Source organism: Hippoglossus stenolepis, chromosome 1 (assembly GCF_022539355.2).
Source record: "Hippoglossus stenolepis isolate QCI-W04-F060 chromosome 1, HSTE1.2, whole genome shotgun sequence".
NCBI lineage: Eukaryota > Metazoa > Chordata > Actinopteri > Pleuronectiformes > Pleuronectidae > Hippoglossus > Hippoglossus stenolepis.
This window is the reverse complement of record NC_061483.1, coordinates 11,991,860-12,013,987: the sequence shown is the minus strand read 5'-3', so window position 1 is coordinate 12,013,987 and position 22,128 is coordinate 11,991,860. Positions and strand designations below refer to the sequence as shown.

The 22,128-nt window shown below is 38.3% G+C and overlaps 2 protein-coding genes across 7 annotated transcripts in view; both read left to right on the top strand.

Moving 5' to 3' along the window:
• The first annotated feature begins 278 nt into the window (after nt 1-278).
• Nucleotides 279-9,417, top strand: spi1b (Spi-1 proto-oncogene b). The gene is made up of 5 exons (XM_035159078.1): nt 279-669; nt 1,212-1,302; nt 2,419-2,615; nt 5,292-5,442; nt 6,406-9,417. The coding sequence occupies exons 1-5, from the start codon at nt 628-630 to the stop codon at nt 6,717-6,719; spliced, it is 795 nt and encodes a 264-aa protein (XP_035014969.1). The 5' UTR covers nt 279-627; the 3' UTR covers nt 6,720-9,417.
• Nucleotides 9,418-10,564: 1,147 nt separating this feature from the next.
• mybpc3 (myosin binding protein C3) overlaps nt 10,565-22,128 on the top strand; it is a 28,632-nt gene continuing 17,068 nt past the window's right edge. For 2 of the 6 annotated variants that reach the window (XM_035155734.2, XM_047339784.1), the window contains exons 1-11: nt 10,565-10,717; nt 13,397-13,666; nt 15,519-15,713; nt 16,549-16,626; nt 17,076-17,224; nt 17,614-17,731; nt 17,850-17,898; nt 18,882-18,920; nt 20,284-20,343; nt 20,449-20,451; nt 21,163-21,186. In XM_035155734.2, coding sequence (XP_035011625.1) covers nt 10,693-10,717; nt 13,397-13,666; nt 15,519-15,713; nt 16,549-16,626; nt 17,076-17,224; nt 17,614-17,731; nt 17,850-17,898; nt 18,882-18,920; nt 20,284-20,343; nt 20,449-20,451; nt 21,163-21,186 — 1,010 coding nt within the window. In that variant the 5' untranslated portion in view covers nt 10,565-10,692. The remainder of the gene's footprint in view (nt 10,718-13,396; nt 13,667-15,518; nt 15,714-16,548; nt 16,627-17,075; nt 17,225-17,613; nt 17,732-17,849; nt 17,899-18,881; nt 18,921-20,283; nt 20,344-20,448; nt 20,452-21,162; nt 21,187-22,128) is intronic. The other 4 variants (XM_035155739.2, XM_035155737.2, XM_035155735.2 and 1 more) reach the window with 4 other exon arrangements.

Sequence of the window (22,128 nt, the reverse complement as noted above, 5' to 3'; positions counted from 1 at the left end):
TAAAGGATATTGGGTAACACTTCACTTTAACCTGCACTAGCTGAGTATTTAGATCCTCTATTCGACCAGTTACTAGTGTATATTCATTTACAGCATGTACCCATTATGCTCTGCCGCACCACATTTTCTCTACTGGTGTGGAGACCAACACATGCATTAATTGAAAATATGTTAAAAGGCTAAGACATTTCAGGGAGTGGGGCAAAAAACTCGTGGTGGTGATTGGCTGCTGAGGGAGGGGACAGTAGATAGACCCTGATAAAAATGTCATGGTCTCCTCAGACAAATCATCAATGCCCAGGAAGCTTCAGCAGACACACTCGATTGCTCCCACCCACATGCACACACACATTTTACAGAAGTCAAAAGTTCCTTTTTCATTTCACAGTTAAACAGCAGGCCTCGCTTATTCCATTTTATCTGACACGGCTGAAGGCCTTCGACGGCAGTGAAGGTCGACGCTGTGTGCGAGCGTTACAATAAGAGAGAGGGAGACATTTTGGGGTTTTTCGTTGAGTGAGAGGAAATTTTGAAACATTGTGCAATGGTGCCGCAAAAGTTTTGAAAGGTTGAGAGTGTTTTGCCAGCAAAGCGTCTTAGAGTCGGTCCATTGGAGAAGAGGTCTCCATGTTGCATCCATACAGAATGGAGAGCTATCTCATCCCACCTGTGAGTATGGTTTCTTTTATTTATAGGCCTTTCTAAACTCTCCGGTGACTTTTAACATCTCAGGCTCAAAGCAACGGCTGTGTTTTTTTTTTAAAGGAAGACAAAAATGAAAACACATTTGATATTCAAGAGGATAGACAATATTCATTTTTCAGTACATGACTTTTGTGAGTCTACTTCACTTTGAATAGAGGATACAAAGTGTGAGCCTTTTATACTGAGATCATCGTGAAAATGAAACTCAAACGTTCTGGAGAGTTTCACAACGGCAGTGGCAAGAAAAAAGATCATTATAACACGTGTTGTTGATGCCTCATCTCAGTTTTAAAACATTGCTAAGATGTTTACAAGAATTTTCAAACTTTGTATATTTTGTATATTGTGAGACGATGTTAATATTTTTCCAAATTTGCTGAGTATCAATATTTCACATAAGGGCTGATGTGTGTCGTCTGAAGTATATACACCAGTAAAAGATTTTCATTTTAATGTTATTTTGTGTCCGAAAATGTATAATGTATTTTGTTTATTTGCTTTTGCAGCATCCAGAAGAGATGTATGACCCAGAGATCTACAGACCTCAAATCACGGAATATTATACTCCATATGTCCTTGATACTGATATCCAGGCAGGTGAGTTTTACTTCACCATTTTTGTCTCATTTTTTATTAAATCAAACCATCACTTGTTCGTTTAATTGCTGACTTTTGATTTAAAACACTATGAAACAGAAGCAAATGATAAGGACTGTGAGGGCAAATGTTAATTACATCAACTAGATCCTCTAAAAAGGAATATTGTATTCAACTCGGTGCTCTAATCTTTTTATCGTCATTTTTTATAGTCATCTCTCTTTTTATTCTTCAAATCCACCACCATGGCCTGATGTGGTGACAGTAACTTTTCTGTTGTACTGTACATAAAAAGGCTGCAGTGTGTGCAGCTGGAGCGCACCACATCAGGGTGGATGGAACACAGGAAACAGATGCAATTTCTTTTGGCTGCTACAACTACAGACATAGAACGACTTTTGCCCCAAGGGGTTTTTATTGATACAAGAGAGGTGCTTTACTTTCTCTGGTAATCAACTGTTTTAAATATTGCACCAAAACAACCTCAATGGGAGGAGTGTTAGAGCATAAAATGTGCTGCTGAGAAGGCACCAGTTGTAATTGTCATAAATGTGTCTTGAAATCAAGATAAAGCTGCATGACAAGGCTTTTATTTACCAAGGATATACAATGCATTGTGGATTAGTTTTCATGTGAAGTGTTCACCTCTGTCTGGCTCCACTCTATTTTGGTAGTTATACCTAAAATATAGAAACAAAATGTTAAACCTTGATTAAAAACAATGAGAGGAAAAAAATCAAAGACGATACGAAAAAGTACAAATTCAAAGTCAGCGGCTGCGGCAAAACCGCTAGTGTGGCAACAAACAGGAAAGAGCTTGCTGAATGGTCCATTATTATCCTCCACATGTAATTTCAGTTAATGCCAACTCAAGCACTATGAGTTAACAGCTCAGTGTCAAGTACTGTCTCACACTTTTAGACATCTTATCACAAATATAAAGAGTCATCAGTCATGTTTAATTTAATCTTTTTTTTTTAAGACATCAAAAAATATTTTATAGACAATTCTTCCTGAGCTTTGTTTTTGGGGTACAAGTTGCAATCGAAACAAACCAGTGGTGTACCATCCAACAGCCTGTGGCCGTTGTGTCGTTTCTCACTTTTCTCACTTTAGATCAGTGGGACTACCACCCTCACCCTCACGTGCACCCAGCAGAATTTGAAAACCTCCAAGAAGCAAACTTCACAGAACTGCAGAGCGTGCAGGCTCTCCACCCGCCCGGCCTCATACGTCACGACGCCATAAGATACGACGCAGAAAGCCTGCTTGATCCAAATCTTGGGGCACATGCACATGTGTTACAGCAACCGGTGAGTCCATCGGGCACCTACAAAATAAACCCCCACACACACACATATGGATGCATGTATACCTGGACACAAGAAACGTCCACGTGCATTTAAACATTAACGTGAATCTAGTTAAAATGAATAAAACAAAAACTGTATTACTGTTGATATTTAGGGGTTGACTGTGATAGACATTGTAAAAAATCTAGCTAACGTTCATTAACGTTGATGTCCTTTTCAATCATTTAAGCGTAACAATCCAAAATTTGCTGTAACTTGCTCTACTGCCTTTTGATGTAAGCTACATCTAATATTTACCTTTTATGTGGAAAAGCTCGGACAAAAAGAGGAAAAACTGTCAAACCTGAGCGTAATGACGCTGCTAACCCACAAACCAACCCCCCAAAAACTAAAGCTAATATGACTGACTACTTTAAACTATTCAAAATTCTGCCTCACCTACAAAAATCAGTTAAACAAAGTTAATACTATTGTTGTGCGTGAGCGTCACAGTATGGCAAGTTACGAGGATGAGAGTGCTACAAGCTAGCTTAGTTAGGCTACTGATTAGTCACAGTTACTTTTATTATTAGTTTGTTTAAGAGGACGACAGCAAACATGTAGATACACAGATAAAATGTATTTCAACTTACCGCATGGTTTAATTAGAAAGTGAAGGATTCAAATAAAATATCCTTAAAAACTCCTTTAAAACTTCATGTTCTCCTCTAGCAGCGTTTCTGCCATTGACTCCAACATCACACCCAGAATGCACTGCTGCTCAAAGTATATTACACCATCATGATTTTATGGATTACAAAAATTCCTAACAGATATTGCCCAGAATGCCTGGTTTTCTATAGTCTGTTGTTTCAATGATGAACAGTCGGACTTCTTAAGCAATGTAACCTTATTATGATTCAGTTTATACAACGTGGTGTCCACTACTGATCGGACTCGAGGGTCTCAGTATTCACGGTGCTAAAGGAGAAAAGATTAAAACGACGATTCTTGGTTAATTATCACACATATATGGTGTTATATGACTGAACACATGCTAACGGATATTGTTCACAGTAAAGTCTCTAAATCCTCAAATCTACATCAGATTCACAGCAAAGTGAAAACTCAGCATAATTCAAAGTTGAGTTTCCAATCAGAAGGGAAATTTAGAGTTAGTGGCATTTTAGGGTCCTCTGACAGAAATCAGGAAGTGAATCTTTTGAGTTACAAGAAAATCTTTAGTTTATGAATTTTTTTTTTTCTTCTCTTTTTATTTCAGTTTATAGTATATATATATATTTATATAAATAAACACGGCCTTGATTCTGAACTTAACTTACTCAGCTTATAGAGCAGAGATGGTTTTAGACTAAATTTAGACAACAATTCAAATCTCTTCTGATACATTTACCATTTGTTGAGTCGTGTTGTGAAGACCAGAAGTGCTTTACATATTTAAAAGAAAAAACATGCATGTGCTTATTTTAATTATCTTTCAATTATTAATTATATTAAATTCTAGTCAAAACTAAAGCTGGGCACGTAAACACTTCCTCTCTACATAATATACTGTATTTAAGTATATAAATAGTTCGCTGGTGACCATGGTACATAAAATACATTTCATGCAGTAAAAAAGCAAACAAACACATATTTTTTTTAAATACTTGAAAAAAACTGTAATACATTTGTGAACATACATACACAGACCATTTGTTGTTTTAAGGAATGTTTAACAAGAAAATAATACTTTATATATACTAAAAAATAATGAATTTCATGTAATTTATCCTTTGTGCATTTAGCACTGCTTCCAGGTGAACCTCAATATTATCACTAACATTACTAATGACTGTCATTGTAAATAATTCATTAATTTATAAAACGAATTACATTTCCATGGAAAATGCAGAAAACTTTATTTTTCATACGCCTGTTTCAGGGTAAATGCAGAGACACAATGAAAAAATAAACAAGTTTAAACTTGTGAGTTTGTTGTTTGAATCCCTCACAAGGGCACAACGCATGTGTGCTTTTCCATCTCATGACACACATCACATTTCACTAGTGAACACGTGAAAAATTGGCTGCTACTTTTTTAATGGAAGCAAAATGTGTTTGAGTGTGGAAAAAAGGTGCTGATGCATCTAAATGCATTAAGCGTGATAAGAGAAAACAATGTGAAAACCACGATTCACACAGTGAGTTCCCATGTAGGTTTCCACCAGTCACTGTGTTTTTGTAAAGGATGTTATAACGATGTTAACCGCTGCCCACCCAGACATACAGCTACTACTACAGATCACACAGATCCACAGCTCATGCAGATTGAGCTGTGTGCTACGTTTGATGTTAGGAACATTGGCCTATAATATATCAGCAGCAGCATATTTTGCAATTTAAAATAATACTACAATAATGCTAAACAAAAGTTACAGATAAGTCTTTGTATGAATGATTTTATTTATATATTCAATAAATACAATGAATTCTTTTTTCTTCCTCATCTTCTTATTAACTTTACTGTGGCAGAATTGTGTAGCTATTAAAATACCATATAGACTTGACAACTACTACAAGTAACACTTTTAAACTCTAAATTATATTATTTCAAATATTTTATAATCAATAATGTATAATCAAATATTAAGATTTAAGACTGTTTAGAGAATTAACCCTGACTCTGTGTTGAAGGTGGCATTCTTCCCTCGGGCTTTGTATCCGCCGCACGTGTCCCAGCGCAGCTCTGACGACGAAGACCACGGAGGACGCAGTCCCCCACTGGAAGTGTCTGACGAAGAGTGTCTGAGGGATCGAGTTCCTTATGTCATACCAGGAGAGCTGGGTAAGGGCCAGACTTACAGGGCATGTCATATTATCTGTATGTATCTGTATGTGTGTGGGGGTAAGCAGTTAACACTGACACTTTAAGAACACCAACTGTGCAGGCCATGTGGAGTCTCTCAGTCCTCCAGGTCATGGTATATGGAGACGTGCTAAGTCACTGGACTTGTTTTATATGGTTGAATCTCAAGAAGTAGACGCAGGTCCAATTGCTGCCCTGCTCATATTGTCAACATGTGGTTGTGCCGCAACAATGCTTTGTTCGTCGTCTCTCTGATTCCACGACTCCTCCCACCAGGGGGTGAGATGTGTGTTTTGATATTTAATAATTGTGAGTGGATACTAATGGTTTCCACCCACCATGCAAAGAATGAGAGCTGTTCTTTTCTGGGTAACAGGCCAGAGTTTGTCTTTATTGGGGTGGGGGGGGTTGGGTATTGACTCACGTCAGCTTTATGTTCTGCTGACAGCTTACAACGCAGTTTTAGGACGAGCTATTTGTTGCACAACTGCTTTGACACAGTGGTGACACATCCTCAACAGAAGTGGACACAATGTCGTGTTGTGGTTTTTGTCTCCAAAGCTGGATTTTTTCATTGGGTTGTGGGAATAATGGAGGTTATTGGTTCGCATTGTTTAGAGTAACCAAGTTTTACTGCAGAAATGTGTCAGCAATTTGTTTGTTGAGCAGATGTCGTGTCCAGCACATCAGGACTCACTGTTTCACAGTCCAACGTAGTCCCCTGTGTCAGAGGACCTTCTGTGACCTAAACCCTACAACTCTATGATTCTATAAGCTGAACTGATTTTAACAAGAATACATTTAAAATGTCATCCCTCCCCATGTCTGCTAAAAGGAATGTGACAGAATTTCGAACCTTTTCTTATCCTTTAAATTCATGTGTAAACGAATTTGTGAGCAACCAAATTTATAATACATACAACTCTCTGATGTCTCCAAAAGGAAATAAAAAGAAGATCCGTTTGTACCAGTTCCTGCTGGACCTTTTAAGGAATGGCGATATGAAGGACAGTATCTGGTGGGTGGACAGAGACAAAGGGACATTCCAGTTTTCCTCCAAACACAAAGAGGCTCTGGCTCACCGCTGGGGAATCCAGAAGGGCAACCGCAAGAAAATGACCTACCAGAAGATGGCTCGAGCTCTGCGCAACTACGGCAAAACTGGAGAGGTGAAAAAGATCAAGAAGAAGCTCACGTACCAGTTCAGCGATGAGGTCCTGGGGAGGGGTCACCTGGAGAGAAAAACGTACATGTAGGAAGGAGGGAAACGTCCGGGTGGGGTCAGTAAAAGTAGTTTCTGGTCTTAGATGCTTAATCAACCTTGTTCTTCTGGTAAAAACTGTAGGATTTTGTGAATAGCACCAATACTGCTGTACAGAGGAATCAATCCCTTGAAAATACTGGGTAATGCAGCATGAAAGTGTGGAATAGAAAGACATAACAGAGACCACTTGCCTTAAGTATCCGATGTTCTGATTCCCTCAGATTCATCCTGAAATATTCCAAGCCTGAACTCTGACCCCTGCCCACTACTTCCAGGTGGTGGCAGCAGGCTGCTTCATAGAGCAGCAGTCTCCATGTGGTGGCCAAAGTTGTAACTGCAAGTCATGTGATGCTATGATTCAGAGGGAAAGTTTTCCATAGAGTCTTGTAAAGAAATATACAACGAACAGCAGTAAAAGAATGAAAAGAATTACTGAGCAGCATTAACTTTAAACCATTTTCTGAATATCACAATTTAAATCATTAGCTCAGATACAGTCAGTGAGTCTGTAATAATAATAATAATAATAATAATAATAATAATAATAACAAACTTTATTTATATAGCACCTTTAAAAACAAAGTTTACGAAGTGCTTTGACCGCAAATCCAAAAAGCAAAAAATAAGAGAATTAACAATCAGCAGGATATGTGACAAGAAAGCCAGACAACAACGTTGAGGTAGTCGAAAACAAAGTACTGTGCATGTAAGACGATGTCACATAAAGAATAAATAGATAAACACATGGTGATAAAAAAATTATAAAAAGATGACATCCCATTAAAGTAAGTCTATAAAAACTTATAAGAAGTGATTGTCACTGATTCTGTGGGCTTAATATATTTAATCAAAATTATATCAGTGACATATTTTAAAACTCTGTATAATGCAATACAATTCAGAAACAACACAAACATCCACCAAACTGACCAACACCTCTCTACACAAGTTTTTAAATGAAGGCAGGATTTACTTCAGAACTGTTTATCATTGCATTAGACTGTATTTGCAACTGGCAACTGAGTTTACATTTCAAATGCCACCGACTGCAGCTGTGAGAGTAAAGGCACAAACACATGAGCGTCATAGTTTTGCCCACAGGAAGCATACAAAACTTTTTTTAGCAGACAGTACGTGCAGCATGTGCTGGGTGAGCAAGTTTCATTGAAATGAAAAGGCCGCACTTTAAAATACCGCTGTTTAATATATCCAAGGTGCCAAAACCACCACTGGCCAACCTGATCATCTACAGTGACAGGCTCCAAACTCTGGCAAATTATCCATCTTCTTTATTTAGTTTAATTAGATTTTTTGATGTAAAAATAAAAGTTAGTTGAGAGTTTGGGACATATGTTTATTGGCTTTACCAAGACTGAGAAAGTGTCACAGTTAATATGAAGCTGTGGCCAGCAGGGGGTTATCTTAGCTTTCCATTGAGAAACAGGAAGTAGTGGGAACCTGCTTCCAGGCAGGTATTAAAATCTTTCTTTCTATGTTGTTTTACACATCTGAAGCTCAGTGATGATCTCATATTATCTAATCGGGACAGAAACCTAAACACAACAGTTTGTGGAGTTACGTGATGGCCTGTTTGTTGTCCAGTGACTTCCTGTAGTCTGAATGTGAGGATGTCAGAGACTAAGTTCATATTAAATGTCTATACAATTAATGATATGATACATTTATAAACCTGTGGTATCAATCTTCTTATCTAACTCTTTACATTCAAGTGGATCATCTTTTATAACCTACTACTCTTTAATAACTATAATTAATAGTGTACAGTCGGGGGAAGAGAGAGACAGGGGTGTTGCATTTTAACTGCAAGTCACTGTTATGTCCTGTATGCATTTTTAAATGTATATACACACATTTATTGGTGCATAATATATTTAGGAAATGTTTCTTTACACATTTTCAACATTAAATTCAATGCTTTAATGATGAGTAAGGTCCAGGAGGGCCCGGGCCTTCTGCCTTTGATGTTCGTATCACCTCATGTCTTAGGTTCTCTTTTAATTATGAGTAAAACCACTGTTTGTACATATTTAAATTTCCATTTCATATTTAAAACAGGAGGGAGACACCAATAAGTCATTAATGAGATGGAATGCTCACTGTGATCATATTATTGTAATGCTTTGTGTTTTGCTTGTAGAAAAAATGAATTGTTCATCTGTGTATTTTAACCTTTTTAGTGTCAAGATCTCACAACAGAGTTAAGGCACAAAAAGGAGAAGACGTAGAAGTAAAGATCATATCGGGTTGTTTGGTGTGAGTTGCACCGAAGAGCTCTCTCACCTTTCATTACGGCTTTAAAGATAAGTGAACGATGAGGAACTATGAGGTTAATACGGGCCAGGATGGGTGAAGTGGCTTGTCACTCAGTTCTCACATGTATCGGCCTGTGTGGCCTGACACACTGCAGATACCAGCTCTCTACACTCACACCTCTGCTGTTCTCATATTAATCTTCTGTTCCAGCATGACATGCAGTTTTAAATCTTTTTTTTCTTTGTGTTGCATATCGGACTTTTTCTTGATCGTGTAGCTGTCGTTATCACAGTTCACATGAGTGACAGATTCCTATCAGTGGACCGAGAGCATGTGTTCCAGTAGATCTCTAAAGGCTTGAGAGTTTAATTTGATCGTGTCATGATAATAAAAGTATTTGAATTGTTTAAAAGCAAGGTGCTTTGGAGTTTTCTATGAATTTTCACAGCTTTCACAGTTTGTTTAATTCAGCATTTTCCAAAACAAAGAAGTTTAACCTCTGAAGTCGTATAAACTGGGTTGACACTCCTCACGTTAAACAGAAAACTATTCAACAGATTTCACTTTTACAGATGAAATGTATTTGTAATAAAACAATAGTAAAAACCTCAAAATTAAATAATATTCACGAATAAAGAGTAATAACTTGCTCAAATGTAACGTGCAGTGTGTAAGTATATATATATATATATATATATACAACAACACCTGCTGTCCCAAGAGCCAACAGCTCCCCTCAATGGTGAAGGTCTAAACCATACCCCTCACTAACAGCTGAGTAATAGAATATAATGGAATGAGCACTGCATAACAACAACAACAATAATAACAATAATAAAAGGCCATTAATAATATTAATAATCATAATATTAAAGTATTTATATTATTAGCACTTTCCATTGTATAAATGTGCTTTACATGAAAAGGGTACTTAGAATAGAACATATATATAAACAGTAAAATATTTTAGAACAGTGACATTTTAATAAAAAGGTTACAACAATTTTGAGATTATAAAAAAAAGAAAAACACATGCGTTGTTGAAATTGATATTGAAATATCAAAATGTAGAAAAACCTTTTATTAAAGTTAATTAAATCAGTATATGACAAATAACTTTAATGAACCTGGAATTTAGTTGGTTATTGGTCTGCAAATGTATGAGATTTCCTAAAGACCTCGTCCATCAAGGGAAAACCGTCGTCTCTGGCACCAGACAAACTGAAGAGCACTTCATTCCAACCTCTGCAGGATTCATTCTGAGATTTATAGGGTGACAGAGGGATGTGACGAGAACAAACAAACTTTTTTTTGGGATCCAGGCTTCTAAATTTAACTGCTGCCTTACATCCTCTCCCCGCCCTCTCGAGTCCTGTCACTCAGCCGAGGTGTTGGAGGAGAGGATGGTTGAAATATAGCCCGAGAGGTCAGACATTACTGGCGGCGGGGTGGGGGGGAGGGGGGGGCGCCGCTGCTGTGGGATGAACTTTGTTGAGTGGGTGGTTGTTGTTTTTTCGGACATTGCGTTGGGCCTAGAAAAAAAAAAAGAAAAGAAGATGCCTGAGAGATGGGATGGCTCATGAAAGGAGGGGAGGCTGGCAGCACTATTAAAGGCAGAGGGGCTGAGATAGACCGCAGACTGTGCAGGACGAGTGAGTCACGCTGTGGAGGAGAAGAGGAGATCATTCAGGATGCCGGAGCCAGTCAAAAAAAACGGTCAGTGATGATTCAACCACTTTTGAAAATGAATCAACGTCCAGTGAATTGTTTAAAGATGTCAACTTTGGGATATTAGCACATTCTTATTGACCACTGTCTTCATCTGGGGAACGTGGACAAATTGTGATCTTTCAACTACACTGCAGCAGAATGACGCTAAATAATATTTCTTTGTGTAGAAAGGTCCTGTAAGAAAATACTATAAAATATTTGACTGCACCTCTCACTTAAACAACTTCACACCACAACCAAACCACTCACTTCAGATCGGTTCATTGTTTTAATCTATTACCAGCTTTTAGTCAAATTTAATTTAATATAGATAAACTAAAGAAACATCATGAAACGCCTTAAACATCAATATAAATAGTAACTATAAAGTGTATTGAAATTGAGAGGGGGATAAAACAGATGAATGTAGCTCGCAATAAAGTCATGATGCAGTGGCAGTAAAAGTACAACCCATTTAATTTGAATGTATCTTTGGCTTAACTTGGTAATATTAGGAACCAGTAGCTGAAGCAATTACCCATCCTTAGTACAAAGCCCCTCTGACCGTGTCAGGACCTCACGTCACACACGGTCCTGGTGGAAAGATCGTCCCATGTGAAATCCACACGCTCACATTCACAAAATGCATCGCTGATCCAAAAATGCCCGACAGGATTCCAACTTGACAAATGACTTTCCACAGTTTTTTTTTATTCCCCTCCTGTCTTCAGTGGAAAGGGGATGTGTGTGTGTGGAGTGAGGATGTGTCTGGTGTCAGATGACACAGAGCAGCGCCACATGGCCGCTAAGACTTTTAGTGTCAAGGATTTGTTGAGGACAATAACAGTTATGATTGTCTTGAGCCTGAAGCATTATTACCAATTATGATTAACACCAGTGGAATCAACAGGAGGTTTGAAAGTTGTTTTCACTTTTTGAGCTACAGTAAATAAGAACTTTATACAGTAAAAAAAGTAAATTAACTTGGTTTATTCTGGAGCACATTTTTACTTTTATTTCATTTCAAAAACCCAACTTAAACATAAATATGAATATTAAGACGAACAAAATTAATGGGAAAAAAATACAACCAAACAGTAATTTAAACAAAACCACAACCATAAATCCTCCTAAATATTGATAGTAAAGTTGATATGTATTAATGTTAAAATATTGTGACCTATAAATATAAATTGTGTCAGTGACTTAGATACATGCCGGACAGTCAGTGACCTTGTGTTTTGACCTTCAGCTTAGATAAACAACATAAAGGCTATAGGCAATTATTTTATGAGTCAGTAAATCAACATTTTTGTTAATTTAAGCTTTTACTTTAACCTACAAACACTATTGACATTGAATTTGTACTTGAACCTTAGTAAACAGAGTAGTTGACAGTGTAGTAGTTACATCATGGTGTGTCTGTTCATTTCCTGTCTATCTAAAATTCAGCTTTAACAATAGTATCTCATTCAGAATCCAAAACAAGGAAAGGTGAGATTTTAAAATAGAGAGGAGGAATCATTTTGACTTTGGACAAAGTCAGGTAAAGATGTGAAAGGTGAAGTGACATGAATAATTGACAACATGACGAGAGATGTCGTGACACAGTGAGGGCACGTCGTTCTTTTTGAGCCTCCACAGTCACTAAAATAGAGTTGACTTAATCCCTCCGCTGTGATACCTGCGCCCCTGCTGCAGCTGAAGCCTGCCAGCCTCATTTATTAGACCAGTACATATTTAACCTATATTTAAACTCATAGGCTCATCTTGCAGTGTGTGGAGATTTGTTATTTTTATTGCGTGGTTTTGCAACGCCATGCATAACTGCTCAGGCCTACACCTGTGAGTAATATGCATCTGAATTCTGCTCACACATGTTTCATAGTTCCAAACCTATATGGTGTTACTGTTTAAGACGTGTCTGTTGTCAGAGCTATTTTTTAATCCTTTTGAAGATGTTTGAGACTGACAGTGAATATATTCAAAAAGAAAAGGAAAGTTGACAGATGCTTTACACAATGAGTGTAAAACATACTATGAATAGTTTGACAGATTGTCCATAGACACCTTGTCATGTTTTATTTATTTCATTTATTTATTTTTTGCTCTTTAGGATCATGTATGTTTTACTGAAGTCTTTTAGTATTTCCATATCATACCAACACTGCACATGTATGACAGCCAAATGTTTGTTTTGGGAAGAATTCAGTGTGTTGTCAGAGAAGGTCAATTCACTGGTTTTCAGTCAGCTCCTGCCAGTGAGCTCAGGATTGTACAACGCTGTCATTGTTCCACATGAGCGGCTTCACTCAGCTCAGGAGCTTTATCTTTGGTTAAAATAAGGATTTGCCGAGTCAGTTGCAGATTTATTTCCTGCCACCCCCCTGGTGAAATGTAAGGAATTTTTCCGAGTGAACCCAAGTGAGAACGCATCAGGAAAATATCCGTAAAACTTCACAGCGACTGTTGTGAACACATCTGACCCAGACAAACTGACCCAGACCCAAACTTCTGATATGAAGTTCCGATGAAACAAAATCCACATAAATGCAAATGGGTCTGTTATCTCACTTGACGAAACACTTCAAAGTCTACTTCTCATCAAGGTCTTTGCTAACACGAAAATATGTGGTAAGAAGAAAAGGGGCTAACTTCTATTTTGAATCCACCCTCCCTCTTCAGTTTCAGCATTTGCCAAGAAACCAAAGAGTCAGGCGGCAGAGGAGGGGTCCTCTGTGGTGTTTGAAGCAGAAACCGAGAAGTCTGATGCTAAAGTAAAATGGCAGTGCAACTCAAAGGACATCTCAAGCAGCGACAAATTTGTGATCACAGCCGACGGAAAAAAGCACTCCCTCACTATAAAAGAAATAACCAAGGAGGACGCCAATGTCTATGCAGTGATTGCTGGGGGGTCAAAGGTCAAGTTTGACCTGAAGGTCACATCAAGGCCAGGTGGGGCACTTTGAAGCGGCAGCTGTGGGTGTGCTCGCTTGCCTACAGGCTGTATAATCGACACTGAGCACAGAGTGAAACTGAGCACTCAATGCGGAAATTAATATTTGATGCATTGCATGAACTTGATGTTTCTGCACATGAACTCACACACTCTGCACCGTCTGACAGCTGCTCCACTCCGAATCCCTGAAACAGCTTCCTGTCTATCTTTAAAAAACACTTTTACTTTGACATTTTGAGGTAAATATTTATTCAGTTTCTTGCCGAGAGTTAAACGAGAAGATCGATACCACATGAGACCAATGGGGAGTGTAAAGCTACAGTCAGGAGACAGTTAGCATACCTTAGCATAGAGACTGCAAATAGGGGTTAAACTGCGAGCCTGGCTAGGTCCAGTGGTGGTAAAAAAAAGCCTCCTAGCACTGTAAATCTCATTAATGAATCTCCTAAAATACACGTGACAATCGGAATAAAAAAGACCTGCTTTTCGTAGGCATTTTCAAACTACAGTTGTGAAGCCAACCCCTAGTGGAGTCAAAGGGTGCTACCTGTTAACATTCCTTCCATTCCAACGACCACAAAGAGACACAAACTACAAATGACACTGCCTGCTTTAGTCTGGGGGCTTATTAATCAAGCCCAGCTGACCCTGTTGTCTTTGCTAACAGCTGTTGTGCAGTAAAATTCTTTGTTTACAACTGTTTACATGCGTCGGAGGGGAGTGATTGATATTGGCACGCACATGCCCAGCGTACGTGAGTGGTCACGTGACAGTTTTCAAAATAAAACATAGTAGTATGGATGGAGGCTTTCTCTGTCCGTGACAGTAGACAACACAAAGTTACAAACAGAAGCTGTTTAATGATATTTAATTAAAATTAGAACATTTTCAGTTATTCATTATTCTATTAAACTGAGGAAGCTTTAACTATTAATGATGCTTTAGACACATTTTTACTTATTTTACAAATTATCCTGCCTCTGTGTTACTGTTTCTTCCCGTTTCTATTGTTGATGCTAAGCTAAGCTCAACTAACGGTCTCCTGGCTCATTGTAAGATCGTGAATAAGCACATTTCCAAGAAAAATCTGACCATTCTTTAAATTCTGTGAACGTGTGTTATCATGTCTTATTCACAATCATTTTGTCCAGCACTTTACCAAATCTAAAGAGCACTGTGTTAGTAACTGCATTGACTGAGGGCTAAGTGTGTCACTGAGCAAAATTTGTGCCATTATTCCATCAGGGAGACTCAAGGTCGTTTGTTTGGATTTGATAAAGTGGAAACAAATCTTAAAGAAAGGCAGCAGACTAATGGGCCCAGCGTGCGACAAACAACTGCCCACAGCTGTCTGGGGCTCATATCATAGCCACTCATACTCTGGCTCTGGCTGCATGTTGACCTTGACCCTCACACCAGCACATTATTTCCTCATGAGTAACCACCACTTGACTGGCGCTCAGAAGAGGCAGCTGATAACAAATGGAAAACCAGTCGGCCATTCAAATATGATAAGACCAAAGAAATATTTGGGCGATAAATGTTTGCCAGAGACGAAACAATGTTTGGACGAACGATAGATGAAACATGAAAAGCTCAAATGTGGAGAATTTACTCACAATGTGTCTAAAATATTCTGGACAGAACAAAAGACATTTTCTAAGCTTATTTCCTTTTTTAGACACATTTTGAAGGCGGAAGTGTTCTTTCATACTCATTCAACACATATAAATTAAGAAGGGCAGATTGGACACTTACTTGGTCAAAATTCTGTACAGGCCCATTATTTGTATTTGTACTTTACTGCTCACTTGTGCCTTGTTATCTCTGTGGATGTTGGTGACTCAGAAGCTCCAGCTGAGGCCACTACTGATGCACCTGGTGCGTTCATTGCTGAACCAGCACAGGCCCCCGCTCCGCCTGCAGCAGAACCAAATGGGGTCGAATCCGCGCCACTAGCTAACGATGCCCCTCTGGCAAACGACGCTGCGCCCGCAAAAGACGCTCCGCCTGCCACCGATGCTCCACCTGCCAAAGCTGAGGGTGAGTTACTCAGTTCCAACATTCATATAATCAGTCACACTTTCACTCCCTTGTCCGGTACATCCTGCTGCCCACGCTATTATGATCTTTGACTTCAGCTTCCACCTGAAAGGTCAAAACATACCAGTGTTTTTGTTAAAGAGTTGCTGCCACCAACATACAAAGACACAGCATGTCAGTAAGGTGTAAATTATATGTTTTATTTGTGGATTAATAACAACACAGTGACATACATGTATTTTGGTTTGGTGTTTCACAAGCCCCTGTGGCCTCAGCACCCTTTGGTGTGTGATACCTGAATACAAGTATTTAAATGTGTTACTTTTAAATACTTTCCTGGGTCCAATTATCTGCTTGCATGACATCTCATATCACTGCTATGCAGATGACACCAAACTGTAGCTGTCAGTTGTACGTTGCTTTTGGGTATGAGCTCCTGCCAAATGAGTAACAGAAAATATGAAAATGTATTTTTATTCAAGTGTCTAAACCTCATTTGTTGTCTTAAAATAATCAAATATTCTGCTTTTGATACTTTGATTGAGTCCCTCAGATTTTGGAATCACCTGTTGGAAGAATTCAAAAAATACTATCAGAATTTTAACCCAAAAGTTTCAATTCAACAATTTCCCGAATTTTAGGTTAAATATAAGTGCTTTGAATTAAGTGGCAAAAATCTTCAAATAGCGCAGATGAAACCTTTATGGCTCCGAGCTCATATGAAGATTCCAGCATCAGTCTAAATGAAAGTGTTTTTTGTTCCCTCCTCTGATTTCCAACATGCTACTGGACTCCACGTTGTGACATTTCTGTCATGAACATGTTGGGTTTTCAGAGGAACAGACTCCAGACACCAGACAGGACCTGATTGGAATCTTCACAGAGAAACCCCAGAGTGGAGAAGTGACTATGGGTGAGTGACTTCATAAAAAGAGTAATGATTATGATCTCTCTTGGAAAAAACAAAAAAACAAAAACAAAATGATAGAAGATTATGCATAAGTGAAGATTAAGATTTGAATGTCTCTCGTATGTCGGAAACAATTTAAAATATGCAACAGAAAGTTGAAGGTTTGTCAAGTTTTGTTAGACAGAAACCTGTTCCAAGTCATAACAAGGTTTAGAGTTTAAAAAATGAAAAGAAAGATGATGAAAGGAATTATAATACCAAACAGATATGTACATGTAAAATTCCAACCTATAAAATTCACTGCTGTTTAAATTCACAAACATATATAACATGACAGAAAATGTATAAAATATAGAGTCTCTGCTGCTAAATTATAGGTACTCCAGTGCATTGTATATCAGAATCTAAAAGACAATGTGTTAAACCACATGACAACTGACACGTTTGTGCAGGTGGAAACATCACGTTTGTGGCTAAAGTGAACGCTGGGTCATTACTGAAGAAACCAACCGTTAAATGGTTCAAAGGGAAGTGGATGGACCTCGCCAGCAAGTCTGGAAAACACCTTCAGCTGAAGGAGACGGTCGACCGCAACACTAAGGTACCGAAAAGACACGAGAACAGGAACATAGATATCAGCAAGAGAAAATGTATTGTTTTTTGAAGAATTTGATATTTGTATTTTCTTGAACTGCCCATGGGACATATTTATATTTTAATTGGGTTCAAACTCGCCCCTCTAAACATGATAACACGACGAGCTGCAACCTTAAAGGTGAAGTTGTGGCAGAGATATCACCTCTACGAATTTCCTTTCAGAATAAAACGGAATGAGAAATATTTAAATGGGAATGAAGCAGGGGAAACCTGAAGCTGACTTATAATGTTCTCTGTATGAAGCATATTCTGTAGCTCATAGGTTATGGTGTAAAATGAAGGATATTTGTCATGGACCCTCCCTCACATCTCTCCTCACACGTGTCGCTGCAGGTCTACACCTTTGAGATGCTCGTCATCGCAGCCAAGGCGAACTTTGCCGGAGCTTACAGATGTGAGGTTTCATCCAGGGACAAGTTTGACAGCTGCAATTTTGAATTGACTGTGCATGGTGAGTACTTTGTGTATTTTTGATTTTGTTAATGTAACCTACAATCGTGATTAATGATTTGGTCACTAACACGATTGCGTTGTATGACAATGACTGTGGATTGTGCTCTGCATTTCAGAGGCGAGTGCTCCTGAGGGCTTCGACATAAGAGCAGCATTCAGGCGCACGTGAGTTATATTATGACACTTTATTACCTTGTAGAAAATATATAATGCTTTTAGTCGCAGTTAACATTCAAATTGAATAAATGCTGATTATCCCTGTTTGCTATTTGTGGTAAATATTGTAATCTGATGCACACAGGAGAGCTCATGGTAATTGCTGAGCGAGTGCTTTAGTGTTGGATCCCTGGCACATCTCAACAGTGGTATCACACTGTTATAAAAGTCAGCCTCTTGCTCTGTACAGAACTTATAAAACCATGTTACCTAGGATCAGACCCTTTTGGGTTTCACTTACATTTTACATAAAAAATCACAAGATTTTATTCAACAATCTGTCATTTCATAGAAGTTAACAAACATTAATACAATCTGAATATCGTCATATCGTTCTTTGACATGTACTTGTCAAAATACAATAAAACATCTATTAAAGCCATTCTTCAAAAATGTGTTTAAAGGAAACATTTAAATCGGATGCCATGTTGATAAGTAATGATTATGAACTGAATAAACTTGACGTGAAGAGGATCTTCTTTTGCTCCAATATCTTACCAGTTGTTGTTTTTTTGGAACTTCAACCATCTATTAAATCTCATAATCTCAAATTAATGTCATAACTTGTAATGCGTCACCAAATTAAATCAAGAATGAATTGAGCTATTTCCTGCTATCTACGGGGAACATTAACTACACTACAGTATGAATATGCAACACTTATTTAGCGCTCTTTGCATTTTGGTTTATATTCAATTCATTAGAGACCAAATGTGAGCCCACATTGAAACTGGACAAATTAGATCATTTAGAGGTCAAAGGAAGGAAAAAGCACAAATTAAACCCCTCTTACAGTTTTTCTTATATAAGTTTGTGAATATGGTTGATAAGAGATGAAACATTACCAGTTTGTTGTCAGATTTAATAGGTCCCGTAATTATTATCACCATGTTATATGTGAAAGAATAACCATGTAAATGCTGACCTATCAGGAGTGAAGCCGGTAAGAAGAGGACAGGACCATCAGCAAGGTAGTAAAGTGGTTTGTTGCAACAGTGGAGGCTCAAATTCAAACTCTGATTGTCGAAGAACAGAAACAGTGTTTTGGATGCTGCCGCCTCCGATCTGCTGAATTTGATTCACACAGCAGGGAGAACACGAGAGAGCTGAACCCCCGGACGGAGCTATAGCTGTTTACACAAACTGTCATCTTGTTAACCTTTGACTCTCGATATGAAGGTATTTGGTTTATTAAACTGTTAAGTAACATGCACTTGTTGCAGCCGGGAGCTCTCTCTGATCCCCTCCTGGGTCTCAATCAAAACAGCAGAGCCAGCTGCACAAACAGCCACCACAGAGTGGGCTTTGACGGGGGGTTTGATCGAGAGAGCGCGCCGAGCTCTTCCACTCGGTTGCCACATAGAGGAAGTGCAGCCATGGTGTGTTGTAACTTCACCACATAAACCAGGGACTCACCTTCTAATCCTTCTGTCGGATCAGAGGCAGGAAAAAAGCAGACAGTCCAATCTGTGACCTCGTCTTTATCTCCTGATCCACATGAACACGTCCTATTTAGCCACTGTTCGTTTCTTTAACCTTGAGTGTTTTCTATTGTTCTTGCTCGGACGACTGTTGCTGCTGCTGCTGTCGATGGCTTAAAGGAACAGTTTAACATTTTGGGAAATACATGTGCTTCGTAGCATTTTTGCCAAGAGCTAATTGAAAGGTTTGAGACCGCAATCATATCTTTGGGTTAAAGTTTGACGGTGATGCAGGAGTAGAAGCAGGAATAAACAGCCTTTAACGTTTAGACCGCTTAAACGTAATATGCTTTTTTCCATGTCATCCTCTGTCTCTCCCTAAGTTTCTTGTCTTGCCACTTTACTATCAGTCAAACTCTCTAATTCAGTAAAAGTTCCACAGTAAGATGCTTCAAAAAGCATTAAAAGGAGTGAAAGACATCACCCTTATGAAAAGTCTATGTGTCAGGTGGGAGAAACACAAATGTAAAGTGGGCTGCACAACATGGATGCAAACCTGGAAGCCTGTCTTTACGCTAAGCTACGCTAATGGAGTGGCATAAATCCACGAGTGTATTTCCCGAAATGTTGCCCCGTTCCTTCAAACATGGCAGCACCTGTCTCTCCAGCAAAACATCTGCCTGTCTTCACTTCCACTGTATCTATCAACCCACTCGTTTCCTGTCAGTCTTCAACAGTCCAACACAATTCCTCTTGTTTTTATGTGGTGTAAAAACCTGGGTATATGGATCTGTTTTATTTACTGTAAAACAAACCATGCCTGTAAAGTATTAACATTTATCTTTTCTGTGGAGAGATAAAGAAGCGTTTCGTGCTGTTTATGTTTTGTTGCTGGTGGCCGATGTTTCCGCAGTAGCACCGATGGAAATGAAGACTCAGGAGAGCTGGACTTCAGCACCTTGTTAAAGAAGAGGTGAGCAAGGATAAAATACTGATTTTAATGTAAAGCCTTTCACTTTTTTTTTTGAATCTAACTCTGTCTCAATCTCATTCTTTCTGGATCGCCCCGCGTCTTCAGAGAGTAAGCAACATCTGCATCTGCAAACTTAAAGTTGGAATAATCACAAACTTAACCTGCGTGTAAAACAACATTAACACGTAAGAGTAACGTGATGTGACCTTTGTTCTCCGGATTTGAAATAACAAATGAGGTTTGGCATCATTTTGAGTTTGCAAAGGTTTCTCCAAAGTATTTTAGTTTCTTTGCCAGTGAAATTACATCATACGTATATACACATGCATCCAATTATTCACACCATAAAGGGTCCTGGGAACCTACTTGCCCAAACTTATTGCACTTTTTTATCTTATTAAAACAGCAACACCTCTCTAATCTCTAACAGACAAAGATTTGCTGTTTCTTTTCACCCCTTTATTATTATTTTTTCCAGACATTTTGTCTCCAGCCACTGAGATTCACTTATCGTGTTTTTTTTCTCAAAAGCCCAAGTCACTTTTCCAACACATCAGACACCAATATCACACACACTTCCTGTCCTCTGTGCACGGGAGAAACTGGACAATATGTCGCACCCTAAACCAAAGCATGATGTTGTTAACATGTGATTGAACTGACATTGTTATTTAATAACAGCCGTGCTTTATCGCATTGTCCCTACTGTGCGATAAAAGAATATTTCTAATATGCTGGTTGTGTTGCTTCTGCTGTGTTTTAACTTGTCTGGTTTGTTTTGCCATATTTGCCTCTTGGGTTCTTCCTCTGAATGAGCAGCAGTTTCTTAAAATCCTCACATCGGTAAGAAACTGTTGACGAGCTGTGTGGAAAAGAAGATTCTGTTATTTTAACAATTTATTTATTTGAAAAAAACATAACACATTACTGTATTAATTTATGACAATGCTGGAAGAGCTCTTAGGCGTTCCAATTATCCTCTGATCAATAAGTGATAATATCATATTATGTTGTTTGCAAATCTATAGTGTTAAGTATACTCTACTAAGGATTTATCATATGTGCACACATTATTTTACAGTGTGTTGTCCCCTGATTGTTAATAGAATACGTCAGAATAATTTTGACCTAATGTACGACAAAATACTTTAAATATCGTATTATTTAGGTGCAACAAGGCGTTCACAGTCTTAAACAGTTAAATAATAGCACAGAAACCACAGAAACCCAAAACATGAAAACAATTCTCTCTGATCAGTCAGATGCAACAATAAGTAAGCAACAAGAAAATAGACAGACAAAGAACAAAAAGGGCTGAAACAGTATAAGCAGCTCAGGCAACAGAGATAAACAGCTGAAACTTGTAAAAACACAGTGTTGTCCACATACATCGATGAGTTGATAAGAGGAGGCTGCAGGAGCAGAGTCAGCAGTCTGTGAATGAATGAGGAAGAAAAGTTGCTGAGGACACTTAGTGGACAGGTGTGGTAAAAACACACAGAGACAACAGACGGCTGCTGTGTCGAGAATCCAGCCTGACTCACGGCAGATGCTCAATATGTGGAAAAGTTAAACAAAAGAAAGTGAGTCAAACCAGACTATATGCACAGTAAACGGTCAATGTGTGGGTGTGATAAACAATCTTTAGCTCACGGTTGAAAAAAATGTGAATCGATTTTTGATTCTACTGAAACACCTCCAATGGAATTTGGAAGCACTGAATCTTAAGAAAAGTATATATTTTAGGTTTTAAATTGATTATTCATTTACATATATATGAACAAG

Excerpts from the sequence above, each read along its gene's own strand:
- spi1b (XM_035159078.1), top strand. The coding sequence starts at position 628 with ATGTTGCATCCATACAGAATGGAGAGCTATCTCATCCCACCT. Across the intron at positions 2,616-5,291 it reads CACATGTGTTACAGCAACCG|GTGGCATTCTTCCCTCGGGC; the intron begins GTGAGTCCATCG and ends TCTGTGTTGAAG. Across the intron at positions 5,443-6,405 it reads TGTCATACCAGGAGAGCTGG|GAAATAAAAAGAAGATCCGT; the intron begins GTAAGGGCCAGA and ends TGTCTCCAAAAG.